The sequence below is a fragment of the Rhea pennata genome, chromosome Z (assembly GCF_028389875.1).
Source record: "Rhea pennata isolate bPtePen1 chromosome Z, bPtePen1.pri, whole genome shotgun sequence".
In the NCBI taxonomy this organism is placed as follows: domain Eukaryota; kingdom Metazoa; phylum Chordata; class Aves; order Rheiformes; family Rheidae; genus Rhea; species Rhea pennata.
In genome coordinates, this window is record NC_084702.1 from 35066601 (window position 1) to 35090837 (window position 24237).

Below are 24237 nucleotides of genomic sequence, written 5' to 3' on the forward strand. Positions count from 1 at the left end.
AGTCACTGCTGGGACTCTAAGATGTTCACAACTTCAGATTACATTTTCAGTCCTAAAACCATTGATTGAGAAATACAGCACGCACACTAATAGACAGAAGTTAGTGTGTATGGCATGCTGCTGTCCAGCTGAGTCTGTAACTTTTGCTGAACAGCTGCCTTCCTCTCTCTCACTCCAACCCTTCTATCACCACGCTTCAACAAGCTGCATCTAGACATAGCATGGTGTCATGGTCCTGTGACTTGAGTATATAAATAATTTAAAGCTTTGATGTGACTGTTTTATTTAGCATCATAACATGAAGCCACACGTGGCCCCTTGCTGGATTTTTTTAAAGCAAGTATATGACATAGGGAAAATATTCACAACTGGCAAATAAAATGCCAGGGATATAGCCTACAAGCTGAAGTATGTCAAGATAAACAATTATGTCTATGGTTTATGTCTTTAATACTGTGCCAAGAAAAACCACAGAAATGTAACATGTCTTCAAACTGAAAAAAAATATGTCATTAGGGAAAGAAAACTTCGAGCTATCAGCTACTCAGTGAACTGCCAAAAAAGACGTTCCTCTCCTATTAATGAAAAGCATGGACATTATATACATGATCTTTTGTCAACTTTTTCACTGTTATTTTAGATGATTGGCATACCAACCAAGGCTATGCCTTCTGCAGGCTGTTGTTCAGCTACTAACTGTTCAGTTAACATACTATTCTAAGGAAAATCAACCATAGCTCTATCCTGGAACATTACAGTCCAGTAGAAACGGAGGACCTGTTATCTTGCTAAAGCAAGACTTGACTATCTTCTAAATGTCAAGTAATAAACCGCACTACCTTCTTAACTTGCTAAAAAATGCCAGCGGAGTCCTGGAAAGTGTAAGGCTTGCTAAACAGTACTGCTTCACAGTGACTAGCCTCATTTCTTCCTGAGCTATTTTTTTCTTCATCTGCCTAGCTATCAGCAAAAGGCTAGACATGCTTGTTTTCTGCTAGGCATGGATGCAAGGTGTTTGGATAAAATAAGATCTATCTTGAGCCACTGTTCTTAGAACATGGACCAAAGAGGGTAGGGTTTTTTTTGTTTTGTTTTTTTTAAAAAAAAAAAAACATATACTTTTTCTTGTTTCTTCGGAACTAAAAAAAAAAAGGGGGGCAAGTGAGAATGCAAAGTACATAATAAACTGCATTCTCTTCTGTCACCTCTATTTACATTGTGTTTTGCTGGAAAACTTCCAGATCATGGGCAAGTTTGGTATGATATCCCAAACGCTCACTGCTCAGGCTGTAATACCTTGGGTAGATGTAACTCAGCATCACGATTTTGGAGCACTGATGCCTGCTGTGGTAGGCACACAGCAAAACAGGCTATCAAATTTTAAAGAACATCTCCACTGAAGTATGCAGATTGAATAACAGAATCTAAGCCAAGGGCAGGGACGGAATACTATACTTTGAGTGGGTTTTGGGGGACAACACCATTTTTGCCACTACTTTTAATCTACTGTTTTTGAAGGAATATTAGGCATAGCAGCCTTTCTAAGGTAACTTCTAATAGATACCTTTACTTAATTAAAATAAGTAAAAAAACAGAGCGAGAGAGTGAGAAAAGGGGGTTTAAAGATAACTCAGTCTATTTTTTTTCTTTTTAAATAATTGTTATGAACAGCTGTTTTGTAGCTTAACTTTTCTTAACCTGATAGAAAAAAAATGGCATTATTTTTTGGGCAATTCCAGTATAAATCTTGTTCAAAATAGAAGGGGGGAAAAAAAGTATTGCAATATGCAAAATGAAAATCTCTTATTACCTTTTAATCAGAATAACAAGCTAAATAACACTGAAAAGACAATGTATTTTAGCTTTGTTGTTGAGAGTAAAGGAGAAAAAAATAGTTTCTTAATTAGGCAAGCACTACAGTTCATAGACAAAATTTCCTGTAAAGTGAATAGTTTTGAACTCTCAAGGCAGCAAATACTACCACAGCCAGTAATACAATACAAAAAACAGTATGCAAATATGTCTACATTATATGCACAAACTGCAGAGGAGCGTATCCATTTCTCTGTAAATCTGTTAATGATACAAATATGTATATGCTAAGGTTATTTTCTTATAATTTGTTCTGTATGTGTTTTGAAAATTATTTCAACTTTGCAAACTGCAACCATGCTTTCCAAATTATATTGCTTGAAGTTAGGTTCCTGCATTTACATATAAGCTGACAAACAAGAATAATTTAATTTTGAACAAAAAACACTGTAACCATGGAAATCAGTCAAAATAGTTCAAGTTCAACCTCTTTGAGAGTCAGGCTGCTTCTAAGTATCTAAACACATGGATATTTATATATCCGCAGGTACATTAGTATCTGTACGTAGGTATCTAAATTCAGACTGAGAAATCTTGCTTTGGATACCTCCGCCGAAAAGCTTCTGGCTTGGTGGCGCTGAGGAATGGTGTGAAAGAATCACCTGATACAAGAGGAGAGCAAAATTAAGGAAAGAAGCAATAGGGGGGAAACGAGGGACCGAGCGCTTGGGCGGAGGTGACAGACATCCCCCTCCCTACACCTTCTCTCAGGGTCCTTACAGCCCACGGGACCGGAGACGCATGAGGAGGAGGAGGAGGAAGCAGGAGATTATCTGGGGACAGGTTACCAGCCCAGGCAGTAGCTTCTTTCCTCCGTGGCGGTCACCTCCACGGCCAACACCGTCGGACTACGGGGTAGCTCGAGTCGGATGCTGGGAAGCGAGAGCCCTGATAGGGAAGGCTTCCAGGCTGCCACTGCCAGCACTATTAAACGATGGCTCTGTTCAATTATCGGCTGTAGCTATACTGACACATCGGTTCAGTATAAATCCTTGGTTAAGTAATCTATACTTTGCAAATATCTTTTAAGTTAATAATTTACCAAGAAATCAGAGTTCAATGCGTACTCGGATTAATGTGCAAAACATTCTCTTTCCTTCTCCCTTAAACAGATTTATTTTAAGAGAAATACTAGCAAATGCACAGCATTAAACGATAGCTATATTTGGAGAATTTTTATTTTCACTATTTACTTCCTAAAAATTTACTGATCATGTATTATGCTTCTTACTATTGAGAACTTCACATCAGGGATTTTCTCTCATTATGAATATTCCAAATCTTAGTTTCCCTCCTTTGTACTAGTATACAACTTATACAAATCACAAGGAAAAAAATAGCCAAAATTTTATGAGGATGTATTCAAATTAGCAGATGCCTTTCTGCATAAGAATTAGAGAAAGAAATAGATAAATAATGGCCCCAGTTTTACATCCAGCAAAGGGGTGATAGAAAGCGTAAACCATAAACAGGAAGTTCTCTACCAACAGTAAAGTGATATTTTAATGCCAAAATAAAGAAAACGCCTTTTAGGCGCCAAGAAATTAACTTCCCTTATGCCTCCTATTCAGAAATCCTATTGGCTCTTAATTTTCTAATTGGCTCTTAATAATCTAATTAAAATGACATAATTTACATAAATCAGTGGTTAAATGTTATTGAAAAAAATCACACTGAAAAACAAAAAATCCGAAGTGTAAAATTCCCAGTATTTCAGAGCAGGGAGGAGAAACGCAGTGCCCCCGTCCCTCCGGGGGTCTCCCCGCGGACCCGCTCAGCCTCAAGCGAGCGGCCAGTCCTACGCGTCCCGACGCGCAGCAGAGATTCAAACCGCTATCTTCTTTGTTTTTTCCAGTCCTGCTCCTAACTGGGCACGACCCTTTGCAGTCCCTAAGAGCATGCTGATGTTCATATCAATCCTATTGTGCTAAATTTTATCAGTGGAAGTAATAATTTCTTTCTCTAGGTTCCAAACTTTGCTGAATCAAATATATACAAAAAACAGAGATTTAAAAAAATCCTGTTCTGTTTAACCACTATTGGTTACTCAACCACTGAATGTATATGAATCGGTTTCTCATTATGTCTCTGGTTAGATGATTTTCCAGACACAGCAAGACTTGAACAAACCTGATTTACTACCTCTGTTTTCCATGCAACAATCTTGTCACTTGTTAAACACAAAATTTAATTGTATAATTCTTTTTTCATCATGTAAATCTCAGGATAGTCCTTTCTTAAGTTAATTCAATGAGATCCTGACTCCACGTGTAGCAACACATTCACTAATACTAGTAGAGAGTGCCAAATTTAGAATTACCTTTTATTATTGTTGATTATATTAGTTCGTTATCATTTTTGGCATATCATCACAAAAAAAGACTGGAGACACTCATGCTTCATTAGTTTTCCCTAGACTCACATTTAAAACTTTCTTCGTGTTTCACTGTATTTCATACGGTTGTTTAAAATAGGTTAAAACAGGTTATTGGTTTGTGGATTACCAAGTAGGTGCCTGAAAAAAATCCACAGATTTCTTGTTTGAAAATACAAAACACCTGGTAGGATATCCTAAATATTAAAGGAAGCCACATTTCATATTTCACAAAAAGCTTCACAGAAATAAAATTCTGATGTGTATAAAATTGATTTCAAGAAACACCACCAGCATGTCTTTCAATTATGTGAAACAACTTTTGGGGTATCCTTAAAGCACAGGCTAATTATTTTACATGTGTTTTGAGATATTGCAGTCGCATACATCCTTTGTTTCCCCCATATTTTAGAAGCAGACACATTCCCATACACAGCAATCATGTAAGTAAAATGAAAATACATATGTTATTTGGCAACTGAAATAGTATCATTCCTTCTTTTGTCCTCTCAGTTCTCTATGTAAAAAACTGTATCTTTTAATCCATTATCATTTATTCTTATTCTGTAATATGACATCATTATATCATTTCCTAATTACTCATTAGGTTTATTGTAATAAGTAGGATTTGATTATACAAATCCTTTAATGCATTACAGGTTTTTACCTCTGATAACACAAAAAGGCTCTTAATATTTCAACATGGAACTCATAAATCAGTTGTCTTACATTATCTGTCAGCGTGATTAAAAGAGAATCTGCTTCCACATATCTGGAGCTAAAACAAAGGCACTACTTTATTGCCACACAGAGATTAGATTTCCATTGTATTTCATTCAAAATATTCATGTTTTAATTCTTTTCCAGGCAACCTGGCTGTAGCTCAGTAATTAACATACCTAGTAATTTCCTTAAATATTCCTACCTTTTCTCTTAAAGCTGACTTGGTACTGATCAGTTACACATGCCAGGATTTTCTTCCCTGCAGACCAAAGGCCTGTTTCCAATTCAGATTTTTTTTCAGTTTAAAACTAATTTTAACCAATGCAGTATGAATAGTTATCCAGATATAAATCTGCGCTAACAAAGCTATGAATCAGAATTATATTTTCATTAATTGTTTTATTATTGACTCACTGAATAAAACCACAGCACAACACTTAATAAATATCCCTGCCTCAAAAGTATTTAATATAACTATAATTGCTCAACTGTGTTACTCAGCAGCAAACCTAATGAAAATTGTTCTAAAACACTTAACGTTATTTTGTCTGTAAGAAGCAATCTATTAAGTTGCCCTTTAGGAGTGAACACTGTATGAATCTGCAGAAGTACACCTATATATCTAACAGGGTATCTAAAAAGTCTGTGTTGAACTGGCAGTAAGGACCTGTCCAGTGTTTCCCAGTGGAGACACAAAAACAGTAGGAAGTCAGCAACGACTCTGGAGACAATACTAGGTTATAAAATATACCCACATATTATGTGCTATACATATGTTCTATGTATATGTACTGTTTTAACTCGTGATTATACACCATGCATCAGGAATAAAGACAACTTGGGGGTACAGGGGGCTATACCACAATCCAGAATGGTGCGATTAATGTCAGACATCACAGGCCTGCCGAACGGTCCAATTCGGAGTTCACAGATGATGAAATTTCATCCAAAACAAATGAATTTCAAATACATACACAATAGTAAAGAGTTTGGTGTGTTAAAACAAGCCCTCCAAAAGTAAACTGTTACCTTTTTTCAAAGGTATTCAATGATATTCTGCAAAATAATGACAAACTTTCGTGAATGCATTTATTTCTTTGTGTCTATGTTTTCTTATGTTCTTAGGTTGACCAATGAAAAATCGCAACATTTATTCGCATATTATGCATCGTTCAAGTAGTATCCTGTCCTTTACTACCAAACAAGATTTGGTTTATTCTTCATTTCCATTATTTTTAAATGTCTGTTAGAGTACCCACAGAGAAATGCAATGTTTTCTCTGAGGACACCCACATGCTATTACTGTGAGAATAAGATGACTGGGATCCGACTATGACGTGTACTTCCAAATTTCTTCGAATGTGTTCGGAGGGGTTTGAAAGCTCTGAAATTCTGAAGTGTATTTTGTAACACTTTTCCCCAGCATTCATATATCAGCAATTGAACTTTTCTGTCCTTCCAGGAAGGTCATGCTACATCCCTTTTCCTCAGCCCCACAGCAAAGCAAAGCCAAGAAAAGATTCCCAGCTGAGGACTGAATGCAACGAGGGCCAGAGAGCCTGGCTCGTGCAGCAGCCTTGGAAGACCTGTCAGGACTATTGGTAACAGCTACAGTGGGCCTCCACATCAGCTGTAACTTGTGCTGGATATTATTGTGTGTCCATCAGCCATTAAGAATGTCAAAAGATAGGAGCGGAAGTGCTGCAAGACAAAACCCCTTTGTAAGATCACTATCCTACGTTCTCAAGTTTGCTCATGCAGAACACATGCATCTCACGTAACTTTGCAAGATCTTTATAATTCTTTCCTGCTTTCCAGAAGCAGGATTCTGTATATCACCATTTCTCCGGAAGCATAAGGTGTTACATTCTTTGTTGATCGAGATGCCTCTTTTTCCCAGCTCCAGTAACTCCACTGTCAAGTTTTATACTCTCTGAAAAGATTTTCATTGTGCAGGGCAAAAATCATTACTTACTGTTCTCTGATTTTATCATATCTGTTTCAAATAATTTGCTAATTTACTCCATCCGTTAATCATATTCACTTACTGTTTCTTTTCCCTTATCCTTGGTTTACTGTCAAAAGAGCAAGTGTGTAGGAAATGAGTCTTCCTCTACCCCTCTCCCTTCTAATGCTGGGAAACACTACAGTGAAAAGAGAAGGTGACAGTGTGTGGCTACGAGACACCGACAGATCTTTCTTTGGAAAAAAAAAAAAAAAAAAAAAAAAAAAGAAAGAAAGAAAAGAACTCTCTCCTTTATTATAACTATCATTCAAACAGTCTTTCTTCTATTAGACTAGAGTTTCTTTCTGCAGTAAGAAAAACTCAAAAGTATGATTAATTTCATCCCTTTTCTCCAAGTAATATAACTGCACTGAAATCGCTTATCTGGTTTCCATGAGAAATTTTGAATACAAATATTTTAAGTTCTAATTCTTTTTGTAATCAACTATTTGTTTCAACATTGGACCGCCATTCTCAGACAGCTTTGATCAAAATTAAACAAAATCACTTATAATTCAGAGTGTTTGTCTGAAGGCGCCCAACACTTTCAGAGGGTCTGAGCTTCAAAGGATTTAACAGATTATTTTTCTCCTTTGTTACAGTGCAGTGTTTTTCTAAAACTATATACACTAATACCTGGAACAGTCACTAAAGGTAAAAATGGCAGATAAACATTCTCCCTCCCTCTTTTTTTAAATACAAACTTTCATGTTTATTTTTCTTTAAAAAGAAAAATAAAAGAACTGAATACAACTTTCATTAACTAATTTGATTTGCAAAGGATCTTTTCACTTTTGCTCCAAAGTGTTTCTCATGGTCTACGTAATGAGTGAAAAATGGCAAAGGATATTTTTCTTCACCTTCACTTTGTCTTCCTTTTCTATTAAGTGAGTGTTGAGGGGGGACACCCAAAATTAATGTTGAAATGACCAATGACCGTTATATGTTTTAATGGGAACTATCTTGAGAATGCCAAGTTCAAATAAGGGCTCTTCCAACTCATGATCTCATTAAAATGTTTGTTGGCAACAATATTCTGAGCTGGATCTGATACATAATACCTCAGTCCCAAAAGAAAAAAAAAAAATCCGGAGGCACCTGTTTTTCCTCTAGACTAAGTTAGTCCTTCCAACTAGTCTAATTTCTGTGTAGCTATAAAGATTCCTGTAATACTCCGAGCTTAAACCTATTTTTGACTTACATGCTATATATCAATACCTGTCACTATTATTAATAAAAATAGGGATTTCAAAAGCTGTTAATGGAAATCAAAAGACACCTTAAAAGAGAAAAGGAAAAACACAAGTACACAATCAATGAAAAAGTATATCATAGTCACTAATATTACACTCTACCAAATATTAGGGTACTTATATCATGTACAAATATCATGTACTTACTTGTGACCCATTTCATGGGCAATGGTAAAAGCCAGATTCAAACCGTTGTCCTCTGCAATAATACATTTTCGTTTTTCACTGCACATTCCACTCAAGTATGCTATACCTAGGAAACAAACACCAGGATTAATTATTTTTGTTATTATTTCTACGTGCATGTATGAGTTATCAGAGGCCCCAAATAGGACTAAAACCTTACTGTGGTCAGAACCAACCAAGTCAGGTACCTGCAATGGTTTACTTACTCATAAGCTACCCGGACTGATTTTAGCTCCGAAGTGGATAAAGGTAGAAAAGAAATCACAAGCAGTAGTAACATTACCTGATTACACAGACTGCAATGTGTAGGCAATGTAGTGTTTAAAAGCATTGCTAGGTACCTGAATACTACATGATACAACACCAATATGGATACCAATATTATTGTAAATGAAAATAGATGTTTACAATAACAGTACACAAATCTGAACAGGTATTTCCTCTGAATGACTCAGAAGACTAGAATGTAAGATGTACAAACTTTTCCATACATTTTCATCGTTAAGTACAAATATGGTTTTTGGCATGTTCTATGATTCAAAAAAAATGTATAAAGTAGTCAAGCATCACAGAACAACTAAAATTCTTAGCAGACTGCAGTTTGACAAAAATATTTATTATAAATGTTAAAAAACTTTAATTAGCTAATACCTAACTTTCTTAATAACTGTAGGCCTAAAAGATAGACAAACGATTTCAAATTCAAGCTTCCAAAAAGCAGAAAGCCTGAAACTGTAAAGTCTTGAGCAACATGCAGCTTAATTTGTGTAACAGTCATTTTTTTAAGACATAAATACATTTGGTGGGGACCTATGTTAGCTGCTCATTGTTTGAAAACTTGGAGTAAGCAATCAAAATGCTGTTTCAAGTCTTTGGCCTAACTCCCAGGAACACTCTTTCAAAGGAACGGTGCCCTCTGAATTAACATGTTTGCTGGATGTTTGGATACAGAGGTCAAGTTTGACATGTTTGACAGTGTTTGAAATTTAGTCATAACTGGCATTCAAAGTTATCATATCACAAGACAAAAGTCATTCTTCTCACGATTCAAGCATCTGTCGTTCCGCAAACACAGTGCCTCATCTACAATATGAATTTCAAGCAGTAGCCCCATCATTAGTCCAGCAATGTCGTTCTCAACAGAGTTGGCTGAAAGCTCTTGGATTTGGATATAGAGCTCACGTGTAAAAAACCAAAACGAAACAAAACAAAACAAAAAAACACACCACATTGTTCAGGATCAAACACAAAATGGAATATTTTGCATTTCACTATTACTTTCTCAAAGAAGGGAGAAAAAAATGGAGTAAGGGCAAAAGCAATTGGGACTGTAAAAAAAGGACAAAACATGTTCAAAGCAAAAAAAATTAAGTTCTTCAAATGACACCTCATGCTAAGAGTCTAAGTATAAACACGGTTTATATTAACTGTTTTGAAAATGAGAGGCTCTAAAATGTATTATTTTATTCCACACACCATGCTTCAGTGGCTAAAATAAAAAGAAAACTTTAAAAAATTCTTCCAAGAGCATTTTGTGTCTGATAGATTCAGAGTTGCGTGCATTTTCTTTTAGGTTTCCAGTTTAGCAAGTAAACTGAAGAAAAGAAAGAGTTGTTTTTAATGATGTAGCTCTGAGTAGGAGTAGAATTGATAACAGTACTGAAAAGAAGCATACGTTAGGGTTCGGACTTCTGCCAACACCAATGAATTTGCTAAGTGCTGAAACAAAATACAAAATATCTCACTATAGACAAAACACAGTGCTGCATTTTGTAGTGTTGTGAGCATTCCTGTTCCATAGAGTTTCTTGAAAACTGTTCAAAAGTACCTTCCCTACGGAGGATGGCTTTCCTCCCCTGGAGAAGCCTTTGGTGCTGGGACCTAAAGAAATCTAAGGAAAATTCTCAAATCACCCTCTGTGTGCTGATGCTGAAAATCAGCTGAAAAACGTTGCTCTCTGGTCTTTCCTACGAAAATAAGTCCCTCGCCTTCTCCCAGCCGCCAAAAGGGCAGGTTCGAGTACATGAGCGATCTCTTTTCACACCGCAGGATGAGTACTATCAGTTTCCTATGATCTCTCGATCCTGCCTGCCTCGAGCGCATAAAATATTCCCAAATTACTAAGTACACTTCATACCTATTATTCAGAAAAGGCAATAAGCAGTAGTAAGCATTTTCAATGACACCCAATATATATGACCAAGACTGTTTTTATATTCGACATTCTTAGAAGGGAATTGATTAAGCTTGATCTTTTTGAGTGCAACACATGAAACATAAGACCTACATTTCATTTAGATTAAATTAGATTTCTGATCCTGGAAACGTCCAAAAACATCAAATGCAATTAATGCTTTATGACTTTTCACTTATCAAGCAAAGTCAACCTTATACACTAAAGCCACATCAAACAGCAGCTACTGGATGTAGATCAGCCAACTACTAGCCGTGAACTAGTTTCATGTCTTGTCCTTGGTTATTAATTTCATGTGCAGGGAAAAAGAAACCGACTTCAGCAAGCAGCTGCTCCTGCTTAGCTCTCTCAGCATTAGCTAAAAGAAAGAGTTTCTTCTTCAAATATATGTACATTCACTGCAGCTTCCTGTGGCTTATTAACACAGCTGGAATGGCTCCAAGGTTAAGTCCACAAGAAAAAAAACCTGAACAATTGCTCTCTTGTTATGATTAAGCTATTCCCAGGGAACCCACGGGGCTCACCGCACAGCTTCAAATTAACACACTTAGCACTTGAAAAGCGCTGGCTAGCAAGCAGTAACATCATCTCACTGACCGTTTAAGGAACGAACCTATTACCTATTTACATAGAAACCTGTTTCAAAATGAGAAAACAGCACCAAATGGATACATGCTTAATGTAAATTCTTAAAATGACCTTGCTCCACGGATAAGTATTTCTCAAGTTAATGCAGACTAAAATACATGCAATACCAATCAAGAGAGTCAAGCTTTACCATTGTACGCTAGAAGAATCACTGCAATGACTACCTTTCCTTATCAAGTACCTAACTATCCAAATGAAATACATGCTGCTTCAGAAAAGTACCACTTTTGCCAAAGTCGAAGCAGAGTTTTATTACTGCTACCACTATTGCTACCCATGGGGATGTTTTACATTTCATGCTATGTAACATCACAATATTTCTTTAAAGTTTCCTGCTGCTTTAATGAGCATACTCATCACATCCTCAACACTATCCACCGTATCAAAATAGACATACATTTACAACTTTTCTGTTGAAAAGCACTGTCCAGCTCACAGAGGTACTACCTTAAACATGTTAAGAACTGAAGTATCCATGCTATCTATCTATCAATCAATCAAGATTGCCAAAGTTGACCAAGATGAATAACAGCAAAAGGGAACAGATACCCCATGTCTACAGCCTCATCTAGCTAAGTGAATAAATATTAATGAATGCATATTAGATATTTCAAGCATGCTAGTATTTTTAAAGGCATTTCATGAACAATGCTTCTATTTTTAATCACACATACAACTGATACTAAGTACACATTATGAATAAAAATAGTATTTATGCGCATAGAATCTCTTAGAAGAAAGTTTCATCTAGCTTCAAAAACAGTAGTGTAAGACACTGATAAGATACAACTAAACCTGTAACGGACAGAAGACATGCAAAATAACCAGTGACAATTTGAATCATAAACATTCAAAAAAATACATCTTTGCTTTTCACGAGGTGTCATGCTACAATATGCAACATGATCTTAGTTTGAATTATTTAATTATCTGCAAACCTAGGTAAGCTGCTGCAACTGAATGCCCAGGTACACTTGGCTTTGATACAAATGTAAGCATCTGAGGTGGCAAGTTAATGGATGTATGAATAGTAGTACTGAAGTTACTGAAGTGGACTTGACTACTTCTAAGTCTTCTTTTTTATTTTTATTTATTTATTTATTAAGTATCCCAGATGCTTTCCTTTTGGAAAGGAGGTAAAAAGCTTTCTACAGGGCTAACCCTTAAAAGCCTCACTAACGCAAGCTGCTCTGACCATCATACACTGAGGACTTCTAGAGGGCACAAAGGGTGGGGGGGAAATCTTGTCACCTGCTAGCAGATCAGCGGCCCTGAAACACTCAGAAGGCAGCAACCAAACCAGCACATTTAATAAGAAGGCATCTCAAACGCAAACAGAAAAACCAAGAAGAAATGTATTTCTTTTTCCTAATAAACTGAGAGAGAGTGATAGCTGTTACATATATATAATGTATATAGACATCTACATATGGGTGTACTTGTGTGTGTACATATATATATATACACACATACACACATATATACTCTCTATATATGTATATTGATGCAAGACATCAGCAAAAAGAAGAGAAGATGATTCAGCTTCTGATGCATTTTATGTAAATAAGTGCACATAACCAAATTTTCATTACTTTGTTTATGAAAAATCTTCTTAGAAAAAAGTAAAAGTTCCAGAAAAATAAATTATCAATATATAATAAATACACAGTTAAGTGTTTAATAATGGACTATGAAACTTCATTCCTCTCCTTTAAGGAAAACTGCTGCAGTTTAATCCTTAAGAGTGGGAGAAAATTTAGTAACAGGGATGGAATATCAATGTGTATAGATATGCTAAACATGCATGAACAAATTTCGAATGTGCAATTGTACAGTTTTAGGTCCTTAGTTACTGCGCCTTACTAACAGTCCACAGCTGTTCAATGTGTTATTATGTGGATGGTATTCCTACTGAAGTAACTTGCTTCTTCTAAAACATAGTCCACATAAAAAATTTCTCTTTCAAGATTAACAATGAACATCCTGATGTGACTCGGAGACCAATTTAGATTAATATTCTGTCCCCAACAGTGGCCAATGCCAAGTATTTCCAGAGACATTACACAAAGTAGGCAGAAGTGAGCTTTGTCCAGCATCTACTTTGCTGGCACTGTTGTAGGGACCCCCTGAGCTAGAGGCTACTTCCATACTGTCATCTTTAATAGCCACCAAGGCATTTATTCTCTATGAATTTGGCTATTCCATCTTAACCTGCTTTAAGGTTTGGGTCCATAACAGGCTGTGGCAAATAGCTCAAGAACATAACTATGCACAACCTCTGTTCTAACCGTTGCATCTCGAGTACTCTTGCTCAATACAATGCTCCATTAATCTTTTCCAAGGTCTCTTATGTCGTTAGAGACCTCCATCAGCTATCTCTACAACAAACTTAGAAGCTCTGGTATATGTTGGCCGTTTTTAGGCAGGAGCCAACTACATCTTCTCATCATCTTGTAGCCATCTGGGTACCTTAAGCTTTTCTTGTTCTGCTACGCTCTTTCTGACTCAAGTGGCCATAGCCGGAGTGCATGTGTAGCATACATTTAAAAAGTACCCGAATCATGTTTTTCTGTGGTTTTCTACTCTTTCTTAGTGAATCCTAACAGTCAATTTACACAGCTGATCAGTGAGCTGATGCTTTCAGAGAACTGTCCATGATCATTAATTTTGTACCTCTAATATAAAAATAGAAGAAAACTTGGTTAAATCACGAATAATTCTAGTAGAAGACAAAAAGTCATAAGCCATTTTGTTCCACAACAAAAGGTGAAAATCACAACATTCACAGTAATGTGCATTAAAGATCTTCCTTGCTTTGTATTTTGAAATATTGTCACAATGACAGAAAAATCAGACTTAACACTTCTAAGCAATAACATCCTTCTTCTGAGAACCAAGCTTGTTTGATCCATTACTCTAATTACTACATTATTCGCATAAACAAATTTTCTAGAGATTTCTAGATGTTCGTTGCACATGCACTGTAACATGGCATAGGAAATTTTTAATATACTTGATCTCCATTAAAAAAAAGTTTAATTTTATGGACGAAAGTAGAAAAGTCCATTTTTAAGACCTACGTAATAAAGGTTTCCACTGAATAAATTGTTATCATTCTGTACAAAAGCATCTAGATCTATAACGTGTGACTTTGAAAAGAAAACACTTCACCCATTCAACAAGAAAAATTAAATGGGGCTTTCCAAAGTAAAGTTGACGCTTGTTACCTGGGAAGCCAGAATCATGTTTCAAGTTGAGCATCAGTCATTTCAGAACAGCTCTCACCAAATAAATGCATTTCCTTGACAACATGCTTTTCACGGATGTGCTGGACCAGTATACAGGATATGCAGTATACTTTGCATGCGTATGCCCCAGGTTAAGAGTTGGTGCCTATTTCCTACAATAAAGGCCTGCTTCCGTAAATTGAGAAGACGGCCCCGTGGTGGAGGTGACGAGAGGTGACCACACTAGAAGCATCTCCAACAACTCTAAACTGCTTTCTGTGCTTCGTAACCTGTTCTTCCCCTGCGCTTCCTTTACAAATGGGCCATGTGGTAAGGTTGTTTTGCAGTCCTTCAGGCTATTTTTGTAGCTTTTTCCATCAACCCATCCTGGTGATGTTTTTTCGTAGGAGAAAAAAATCCGAGCATGAAATTTTGTGCACCAGTCATTTTCACTCCTGATGACATCTAAGTATATGGCAGTCTTGATCTTCAGATTTGCTTCAGTGGAATAGGAACAACAATTTCTTCTTTACGATACAAAGTTTTTATTATTTTCTATTAGTTCCTTATATAGACATATAAAGATCGCTGGAAAGAAACATACTTTGGACTATCACCTCTACATTTCTGTGTACAGAATGTATATACATTTATATTTTTTCCCCTTTTCTGATCTTTACTTAGTTCATCCAAATGTTTTTTTCCTCCACAGCTAACATACTTCGAGTTACTTGTTTATTTTGGAAAAAAAAATAAAGTTTACCTTTTGTATTTCATTGCTCTTCACAGACAATATGTTCTTTTAAAGGATGGGAGCAAAAGTAATATTGTTCTATACAGCATCCGTAGAGAACTGCCCTTTTCTGAAATATGTTTCCTTCCCTATTGCTTTTGGTTTGAGATACGTCCTGTTCAGGGGCTGGAAACCAACCTAGTTTCGGCGCATACAGTAGGTCTTAATCCCGTCAGGAAGCGAGCAGGAGCACTATGAGTTCTGGGGATACAAAGTGGCTTTCTGAGTTTTATGTTGCCGCGTGAAAGCCTGAGAGAGGGAGGCACTCTTGAAAGTGGAAATTCTTTCTGTTCTTTATAGAGAAAAAATATTCTTCAGATGCTCTTAAAAAGAAATGTTTCACTGTAACAACAGTAGGGTAACAGGAGAAAATGACTTATCAGTCCTACATATTTCCTTTAAAAACATTTTTGCAGACATAAAGCATCTGCTATAGAGGGAACATATCTTAAACGACCAAACTACCTGATGACTGTTTTATCTGCTATGGTTTATTCAGAAGCCTGTAAGGAATGGATGGCACAGATTTAATGATGTCTTTTCACTGTGGCAGGAATTTAGAAGCAGTTATCTTCCACAGAAAGAGGGGAACAAGTTAAAACTCTAGCCTAGTACAAATACTTCGGGCAAAATCTTTTTAGAGGCTTACAAACTTTGAAGCAGCAGCTTCTGCTGCAATATGACTTTAAAAGGAAAAGTAAGAGCTGCAGAACTGTAGACAAAACTCAAAAGGGAGATATCTTTGCCAAAAAGGCAAGTGGAAGTTTAGTTTTCCAAGAATACCACAGAAGGGTTAGTAGTACAAGAAATTACCATTTGAATACTTGCTAACATTAAGGAATATAAACTGACTTCATTTTATGAAGGAGATGACCTTTTCTAATAATTTGTTACAGCTTTGCTATTGTACACTTCGCTGTCCTTGCCAAGTGTTTAAATTATAGGGTCTTTTTTTTTTCAGCGCAAGCACTATTTTAAGCATACCTTTATGAAAACTATGTACAGAAAGGTTTGGTTGGTTTTAAAATATTTTAAATGTCTGGATTATATCAAACAATCATTTTATTTTGAAGTTAAATAAAATAAAATAAAACCCCTCCTCATTTAATACTAAGGGCCCTGGTCCAAGGAAGCAGGAAGTACAGTGCACAAAACAGTATGTTAATGAATATGTTGATGCAAGTGTGCATTTTAGACTTCCAGAGAGGATATATATATTGTAAAGGTAGCTTAAAAGTTCCTATGTTTTGACAGACTATTCCAAAAACAACCTTCATGAAACTTTAAAAGAAAAAAAAAAGTGTTGATCTTAAAACTTGAGCATATACATCGAGAGGATTAAATGTCTTCTGTAATTTGCCAAAAAAAAAAAAAAGGCAAAAAAATATTTCTTACACTCCTATTTTAATGCAAATGCTGGCTGTCTCTTATTCTGCTCCTAAGAAAGTTTGACACTTTGCCCATAAGAAATTTCTATGGATAAGTATTTTCATGCTACATAAGATGATCCAATTAATTGTCAAAACTGCTTTCATTCCTATAAAGTGTGTTTTCACTTTAGAAAATTACTAAATACTAAAAGCCTTCATCTCTGTACACTTGGGTCAACATACATTAGCATCACAGAGTAAAACATATAATAAAGGTAACTAAGAATCATAATGTCATTCCATCTGCACAGCAAAAATATTCATCCAGGTGCTTCTCGCTCGTCTCGCTTTCCTGACAGCTGTACTTCAACCCTCCAACTCAGGCGGCGCGCAGCTGCTAAAGCCACCCGCCTTGCTCCGTACATCCCTGCCCACTGCAGCCCCTTTGGGTTCTCCTCCTGTCTCATTCCATCCCATCAAATCGCTTCTCTATGACTGTGCTTCCAAGGCTTGTGTAACATCAACTCTCTTTTCTTATTTGTTCTATCACAGTGTATCACCAATGCTCTTCCAGGTATTACCAAGGATTCTAGCCTTGATACTCCATTAATTTATCTGAAATTTAATTCATGCCTTCCTCCCCTCTTGCCAGTACCACACAACAGGTCAGAAATCATCACGAAGCCCTACCATTCTCATGCCAGAACACCTCCGTCAGGCTCGTATTCATTTCTATCACAAGCCAGTTCTGTCTTCCTTTGTGATTTATTTCATCTGTGCTACGGAAATGACTCTAGTGGATAGTCATGTAAAATTGTTATTATTCTATCTATATTTTTTTTAATTCAGGTATTCCATTCCTCTTCATTATATAGACAGTATATTTACTTCTGCCTAGAAAATAAGTTTTTTGGGGAAGATGTCTACCAGAAATTCATGCACTTTGAGGTATTTAGTTAGTAAAGATCTTAATGCATTGTGAGCAAAATTTTCCCTGAAAAACAGTACAATGATATAGTTACACACGTCTTCCTTTTCTGTGATATGAGTGATTCCTGTAAACCACATTTCATGATTTCATGCTTAATTTCAAAAATATTTTTACTTATTAAAATTATCTAAGGGTTTCTGTATAAATTTCATAACTAAAATTTAACTTTTTAAATTTTAATTTAAAAAATATAATTCTGAAAGGTAATTTTTAGTATTGGAAACATTTTCAAGTTATTCCTGATAATACTATATTTTTTTAAAAAAAGGAAAAGAGTATAAGGGAAGATTCAGGCTAAGAAGGTAAACAACAGAAAAAACAGTACCTTATTCCACCCAATAGATACTATAGCACTGAAGTTTCCCCAAATGAAATGTCCTAAGAGATATGATGCAACATCTTTGCATCTTCAGTATAACTAAGCAATCAGAGAGATGTCTCTAAGCCTACATAATTTTGTGATGTATCAGCACACATGATGAAAGCAATTATGCCTCCTTGTTAAGAGTCAGCGCTAACTGATCAGTGGCCTAAGTTGGGCCTGAACTGGAGGAGCTCTGTAAGTCCATGTCTCAATGTTCTCGCAAAAGGTTTCCAACTCAAACATTTTTTGAGTTTTTGGGATGGTCTTCAAAAAGAGTTTAGACTCTACAAAAGCAAGCTGAAACATTAGGCATCAGATCTTTCCTCCATCAGGGAATCCATTACTGGATTCCCTCTGAAAGCCTGCAAGATACAAGCTCATCAAGAACTGAAGGAGCTTCCCGCATCTCAGATGCGCAGGGATAGTCCCTGACTACTCCCCTGCTTGAGCAAGCTGAGTAAGGGATGACTTTTTTGATGAGAAACTCATGTTCCATTCATGGTAGGGTACCCATCATCCTGATAACATAAAATCTTCAGCACAAACTGAAAGCAGAAACCCAAACGAACATTTTGCCATTTAACCGTCACAGAAGGGAGCTCTGAGATGGATTCTAACAGCAGATCTGCACAAAGACATTAGTTGAAGAGTCATCCTTAGCCTTGGTTTTTGGTTCCTTCCTGCTTGTATTGGTGGGGCAGACTTCTCGCTGCATTTGGAAAAGTTAGACGAGGTTGCATGGATCATCTGCAGTGCTCTCTAAACTTGGGGAATCCTTTTCCTTTCCTCCTTAGATGAAGGACCCACGTATCACTGCCTACACATCCCACGCTGCAGAGGAAAATAATGCATTTATTATGTGATCTCTCTAACTCCATCCCAGCAATCTTTTTACCATTATATAGGTATAGGACACAAACTGATGTACTGGTCAAAAGGACCTATTTGAAAAAAACATACAGTAAAACATAACCAGATTTTTCGGTGTGCAATCTTACACAAGAGTGAGTACTCTATCTAACCATTACTTTCCAAATATTTCTTTTGAAATAATAAAATATTAAAAACAAGCATATCTAACAACATCTAAAAAAAAAGATTAGTTGAAGAAACAGCTAAGCAGCTAGGTAACAAGTACACCTTACTTCATAGCCACATATTTTGAATGTCCTTAATTTGTACTACATTTGAGTCCAAATTTTGTTTTTTAAATTTAATTGTCTACATATTAGAAAGTTATAAAATAATAAAAAATTACTAAACAGTAATTATTTATATAAAATAACATAGAGCATATGTTAGCATCCTAGAGTATATAGAGAGTAATTGACTATAGACATATAACCGCAGTTACCTATAGTGTTGCCAGCCTGCACAATTTCATTATGAATGTACACAAAGTATTTCACCTAAACTTTTCTTATATAAAAAATACTGTAAAAAACAGGTATTAAAGTTGTAAAATTCAGAAGAAAAGGAAAGCTATTTTTAAAAGCTAAAATTTTGGCTGGGGCTTGGCCGCATTTTTCAACAGTTCAGATAGACAAAAGGACAAAGAAATAATTCACTGTTCAACGCAGTGAGTGGGGCATAAAATCACCAATTTTTATTTCTCTTGCAATCTGATAGCTGAGACTGGACCTTTTCTGCTGCTAAAAAAATTTTTGCCAGCAAAAAGCTGAGCTCAGTAGTCCGCTGCTGTCCCGATTTGTGTCCTGCTGCCCTGCCCTGGCCTTGACGTGACCTTCCCTCGTGTACGGTGGTAGTACCGGTGTGATGGAGAAAGAAGCTGTGGTGCCTGGAGTGCCTCGCACAGCAGGAGCACGGTTTAGTCCTACCAAATTACTCCTACCGCAGACAGGGTGACCCAGGAGTTTCTGGTGGACGTAGGTTACTCCGCCCTCCAGCAGCAGTGCAAAGGAACTTAGTCGTTCCCAGCTTTCGTAACACGTATGCTCAGAAATCCCTATCCCACATCTACTACTGATTTCATCAGAAAACGTAAAATAAAATATGAGTAAATCTTTGCAGTTTACATCTTAGATTTCCTTAGTCCAGGGAAGATTTACGTGTAGTGATCTCATCCCTCATGGATGTTAGAAAACAGTTTCACAGACTGAGATGAGATGAACCACAATGATAGATTTTCATGTCACAAGCTACGGATTCAGCCGGAAAAGTTTACATGTGTCCTGCTAGCATATAAATCACACTGTTACTCCCTTGGTTTTATAACACAACAATGTAATCACAACAGCAAGGAAAAAAGAAAAAGCCACTAAAGCAGATAAGCAACAAGGAATTCCAGTTGTACTTTTACACTACCAGAGCAAAACATTTACTGTATTTAAAGAGTAATCACATCCTGAGTATGTAGAATTCCAGGCACTTTGGTGCAAGTAGACCCTTTACTGGTGTACAATTTCCTGCTGCATATGTTTTAAGTGACACTACTATTTCAGGATTCTTGATTCCAACAAAGGTAACTAAAGGATTCATATGCTAAGTTAGAAAATACACGCTATTTACAACATAAATACAAATTAAAATGATTATCTTGAAATTCTCTCTTATTTGAACAAAAAACTATGCATTCTATATATTATAAAAAGATTCTTATATTATTACTTAAGAATGCCTTTTTCTGACAGATATAGGAGCTTTGTTAAAGCAATGCAACTTCTGGCTCAAACCGCAAATCCTCCAATCCTAATAAAATATTGTTAGAATTCTTTAAATGTAGCAAATCTCTCTATATTTTAGGATCTCTTTAAGAATGGATTTTAAATACCTTAGGTAAGTCGAGACTAAATACAGAAAATGAATACAAAATAAAAACAAATACATACCAAGAAATGAAACAGTAAAGGCTGTGGAAGAGAATATTATATTACTTGATCTCAAAAAAGGATATGGTTACACAAGAAGCTACACTAAACGATGGATGGTGCATTTGGTGCATTAGAGGACAGTTTACTGAGGTCAACAGCCAGATTCAATAGTTGAGCATGTACTTGACTCTGCTGGGACCTGAGCACATACTTAAAACAGTGAGAGTGTATGGCCTAAATGAGAAAGAACAGGTCTCAATATATTTGAAATTGAATGTACAAGAATTAGCCATGCCTCTGAATAGATAAGTATTATTAAAGCATTAGGGAAAAAAAAAAAAAAAACCTTAACCATACATATTTTAAGATAATCACAATATCTGAATAAAGTTATTTTACTCAGTAATTAGCCTATAATTGTATCTTTAATACTGCCTTATTATCTTGCATTTATCCTATATTCTTACTTTAAAAATAAATGCCACCATAGTTGGTAATATCAACTCTATAAACAAATATACAAAATTATACTATCAAATTAGAATCATAAAATCATAGAATCAGTAAGGTTGGAAGGGACCTCTGGAGATCATCTAGTCCAACCTCCCTGCTCAGCAGGGCACCTACAGCATGTCAGACAGGGTTGCATCCAGGCGGGCCTTGAAGATCTCCAGAGAAGGAGACTCCACAACCTCTCTGGGCAACCTGGTCCAGGGCTCCGTCACTCTCACAGGGAAGAAATTCCCCCTCACGGTCAGGCGGAACTGCCTGTGCTTCAGTTTCTGCCCATTGCCTCTTGTCCTGTCACACGGGACAACTGAAAAGAGTTTGTCCCCGTCCCCTTGACACCCTCCCTTCAGGTACTTATTAATATGTTGATTAACTAGAGCATGTTTCATTTTCAAAAACTATTACGATTAACCAAAACATACACAGGCTAACTGAAGTTCAATCGTGGATTTTCTAAACTCTATTCAAAATTTTAAGCTTACAAAGATGGATGTGAACATCAAAATTAATCCTAAACATGTTCAAAATGCTATCCTCCTAAAAAATATTACCAAAGCAGATATAGTAAGAGGAAAAAAAAAGTAATTTCTATGATACAATCTGAAAAATACAAACACTGCTCTTGAAATTACATGAAAAACACTTTCAACTTTCCAAAATGCACTGGCTAACTGTTTCAAATTAAAATAAATTAAAATAAAGGAGGAGAAGGAATTGCCTGAGGCAGTAAGTCCTTGATCAATTGTTTAAGGCAGAAAAGAGTGGGTGTTTTTTGTTTTTGTTTTGGGGCTTTTTTTTTTTTTTTAAAAGGAATGATAAGTGGTTGGTAATTAAAAGCAAGCTCACTGATTAAGAAATTGCCATTATAACTCCCTTCAGAGAGATTTATTCTCTGTTATTCTACTACTGTTCAGATTAATTAAAGTTTTAAACACTTAAAATAAAACACTGAAAAATTAAACAATCCCATGCACTGCAACCTAGCTATTTTGTATCTGGTTACAACACAGTATGAAAACACAGATTCAGCTCCTTGATGTGAAAATCTAGCTCATTGCTCTTGGAAAAGTGCTGCCATTAAAACAAACTCAGAAAGGAGTTTGTTACCTTGCTCAGGAGGCAAGGTAAGGTAGAAAGGTATCTTACAGGTGCATAGAAAGCAAGAAACTAACCACTTATAAAACAGGAGGAATAAAGCAGTGGCTTGCAACAGATTTGATAATCCAGGACATATATTGTAGTTTGTGTTCTGCTTTCTTGATAAGTTACATCAAACCTGCAATAACTAGTTCAATGACATTGTTAGACTTTTTTTTTTTTTTAACATTTATTTGGAATTCATATCCAATTCACATCCAAGTTCTGTCTTGATGTACTTTTGGACGTGTAATTCACACTGACAAAAATAGGAGTTTTATGCTGTAGGCTACAGAAATTTAAGTTTCTTTGACTATTTCGGAGATCTTATGCATTAAAGATATTTGTATCTCAGAAGCACTGTACTACCATATGAAAATAACTTCCTAAATAACTTCTGCATTTCCGTACTCCTACATAGTTCACATTATATTAAGTGAAACTTCTCAGCAAGGTCATAGAAGACACTGGTGTTCAAAAGCCATGTTTGACCATTCTATTTACTTAGACATTTGCAGCTCCTGGATACACTTCTAAGCTATAGTACTTTTCACAAAAATAAATATTCATAAAGTGAAATTGAGAGAGATGTCTATGGCTAACTTTTCACAAAAGCACTTAAAAGAGGCTCCTACTCCTATAGCATGAAGTGCTTATTTATAAATAAGTCAGTGAACTTATGATCATGACTTTGCTGTGAAAGAGGATATTGTTAAAAGCCAGTTGTACAAACGGAAAATTGAGGCAGACGTAGGTTAAGTACCATATTGGATATTTGCATAGAAATTCTTTTGCAGATTAAATGGTGAACTAAAGTTCTCTGAATGCCAACAATCTTATCCACAAAATTATCTTCTTTTTATATGGGACACATTTAGAAGATCTTCTGTTCGGGATAGTTTCTGCATTTTGGGGTAAGTCAATGCAAATTCAAAGCTTACAAAAGCTTAAAAACAAAGAAGTTTTTATGAATTCTGTGAATTTTCTGGAGCATACATCCTCCTGCTTGTACTCCCCTTCTGAATTCCCTACAATACTCAGAGAGTAACATTTACAACAAAAGAAACAAATTTAGTTGAGCTAGTGAATACTAGGAAAAAAAAAACCTGGCCACAGTGATCAGCTGTACTTCTCATAACTAACTATACACCTCCAGGTGGTGGCAACTTTGATCAATCATATTTTAAATGGTAACCTGTAATAACCTTTCTTTACTGAAACCCACCAGGATGCTTTTTCATTGATACCCAACCTGACAATTTTCACTGCTCGAATGTTACAAAAACCACAGAGACCTCCACTTCTTACAAAACTCCTCTTGCTGGTCTTCACCGATTTCTCTTCTCCAAGCGTGCCTGCCACATTTCCCTCTGCAAGTCTGGCAGGACTCCTCACCCACACCCACCCGGAGGACTGGGTCCTGGCCACCCCCCAGCCCTCAGTTTCACTTGCCTTGCTGAGCAACAACAACTGCACTTTGAAGTTATGACACGCTGTAAACGGTAGGTCTGAAGACTTGCTCTGGGGCACTGACCGACTGGAAATTTCCCTTGCCCTCACAGCGCCTGAATGTCCTACAGCATGCATCTGTAATTGCTGAAGCAAGTTTCTTCCGTGACTGTTTCTCAGCAAAAGAGAAGAAATCTCCCTTTCTGGTGACCACTCCACCCCCACCAAACATAGGCCCTTGCTGGCATCTTTTAGAAAACCAGGCACACCCCACCAGATTCAACTCTAGTCATGAGGAGAAGCTGGAATA

General features: G+C 36.3%; 1 protein-coding gene across 1 annotated transcript in view; it reads right to left on the minus strand.

Annotated features, from left to right (window-relative positions):
* The window catches only part of ADAMTS19 (ADAM metallopeptidase with thrombospondin type 1 motif 19), a 146975-nt gene that overhangs the window by 63747 nt on the left and 58991 nt on the right, over window positions 1-24237 (minus strand). The window contains 1 exon segment of the mRNA XM_062600485.1: window positions 8375-8480. Within this exon segment, the coding sequence (XP_062456469.1) occupies window positions 8375-8480 (106 nt within the window).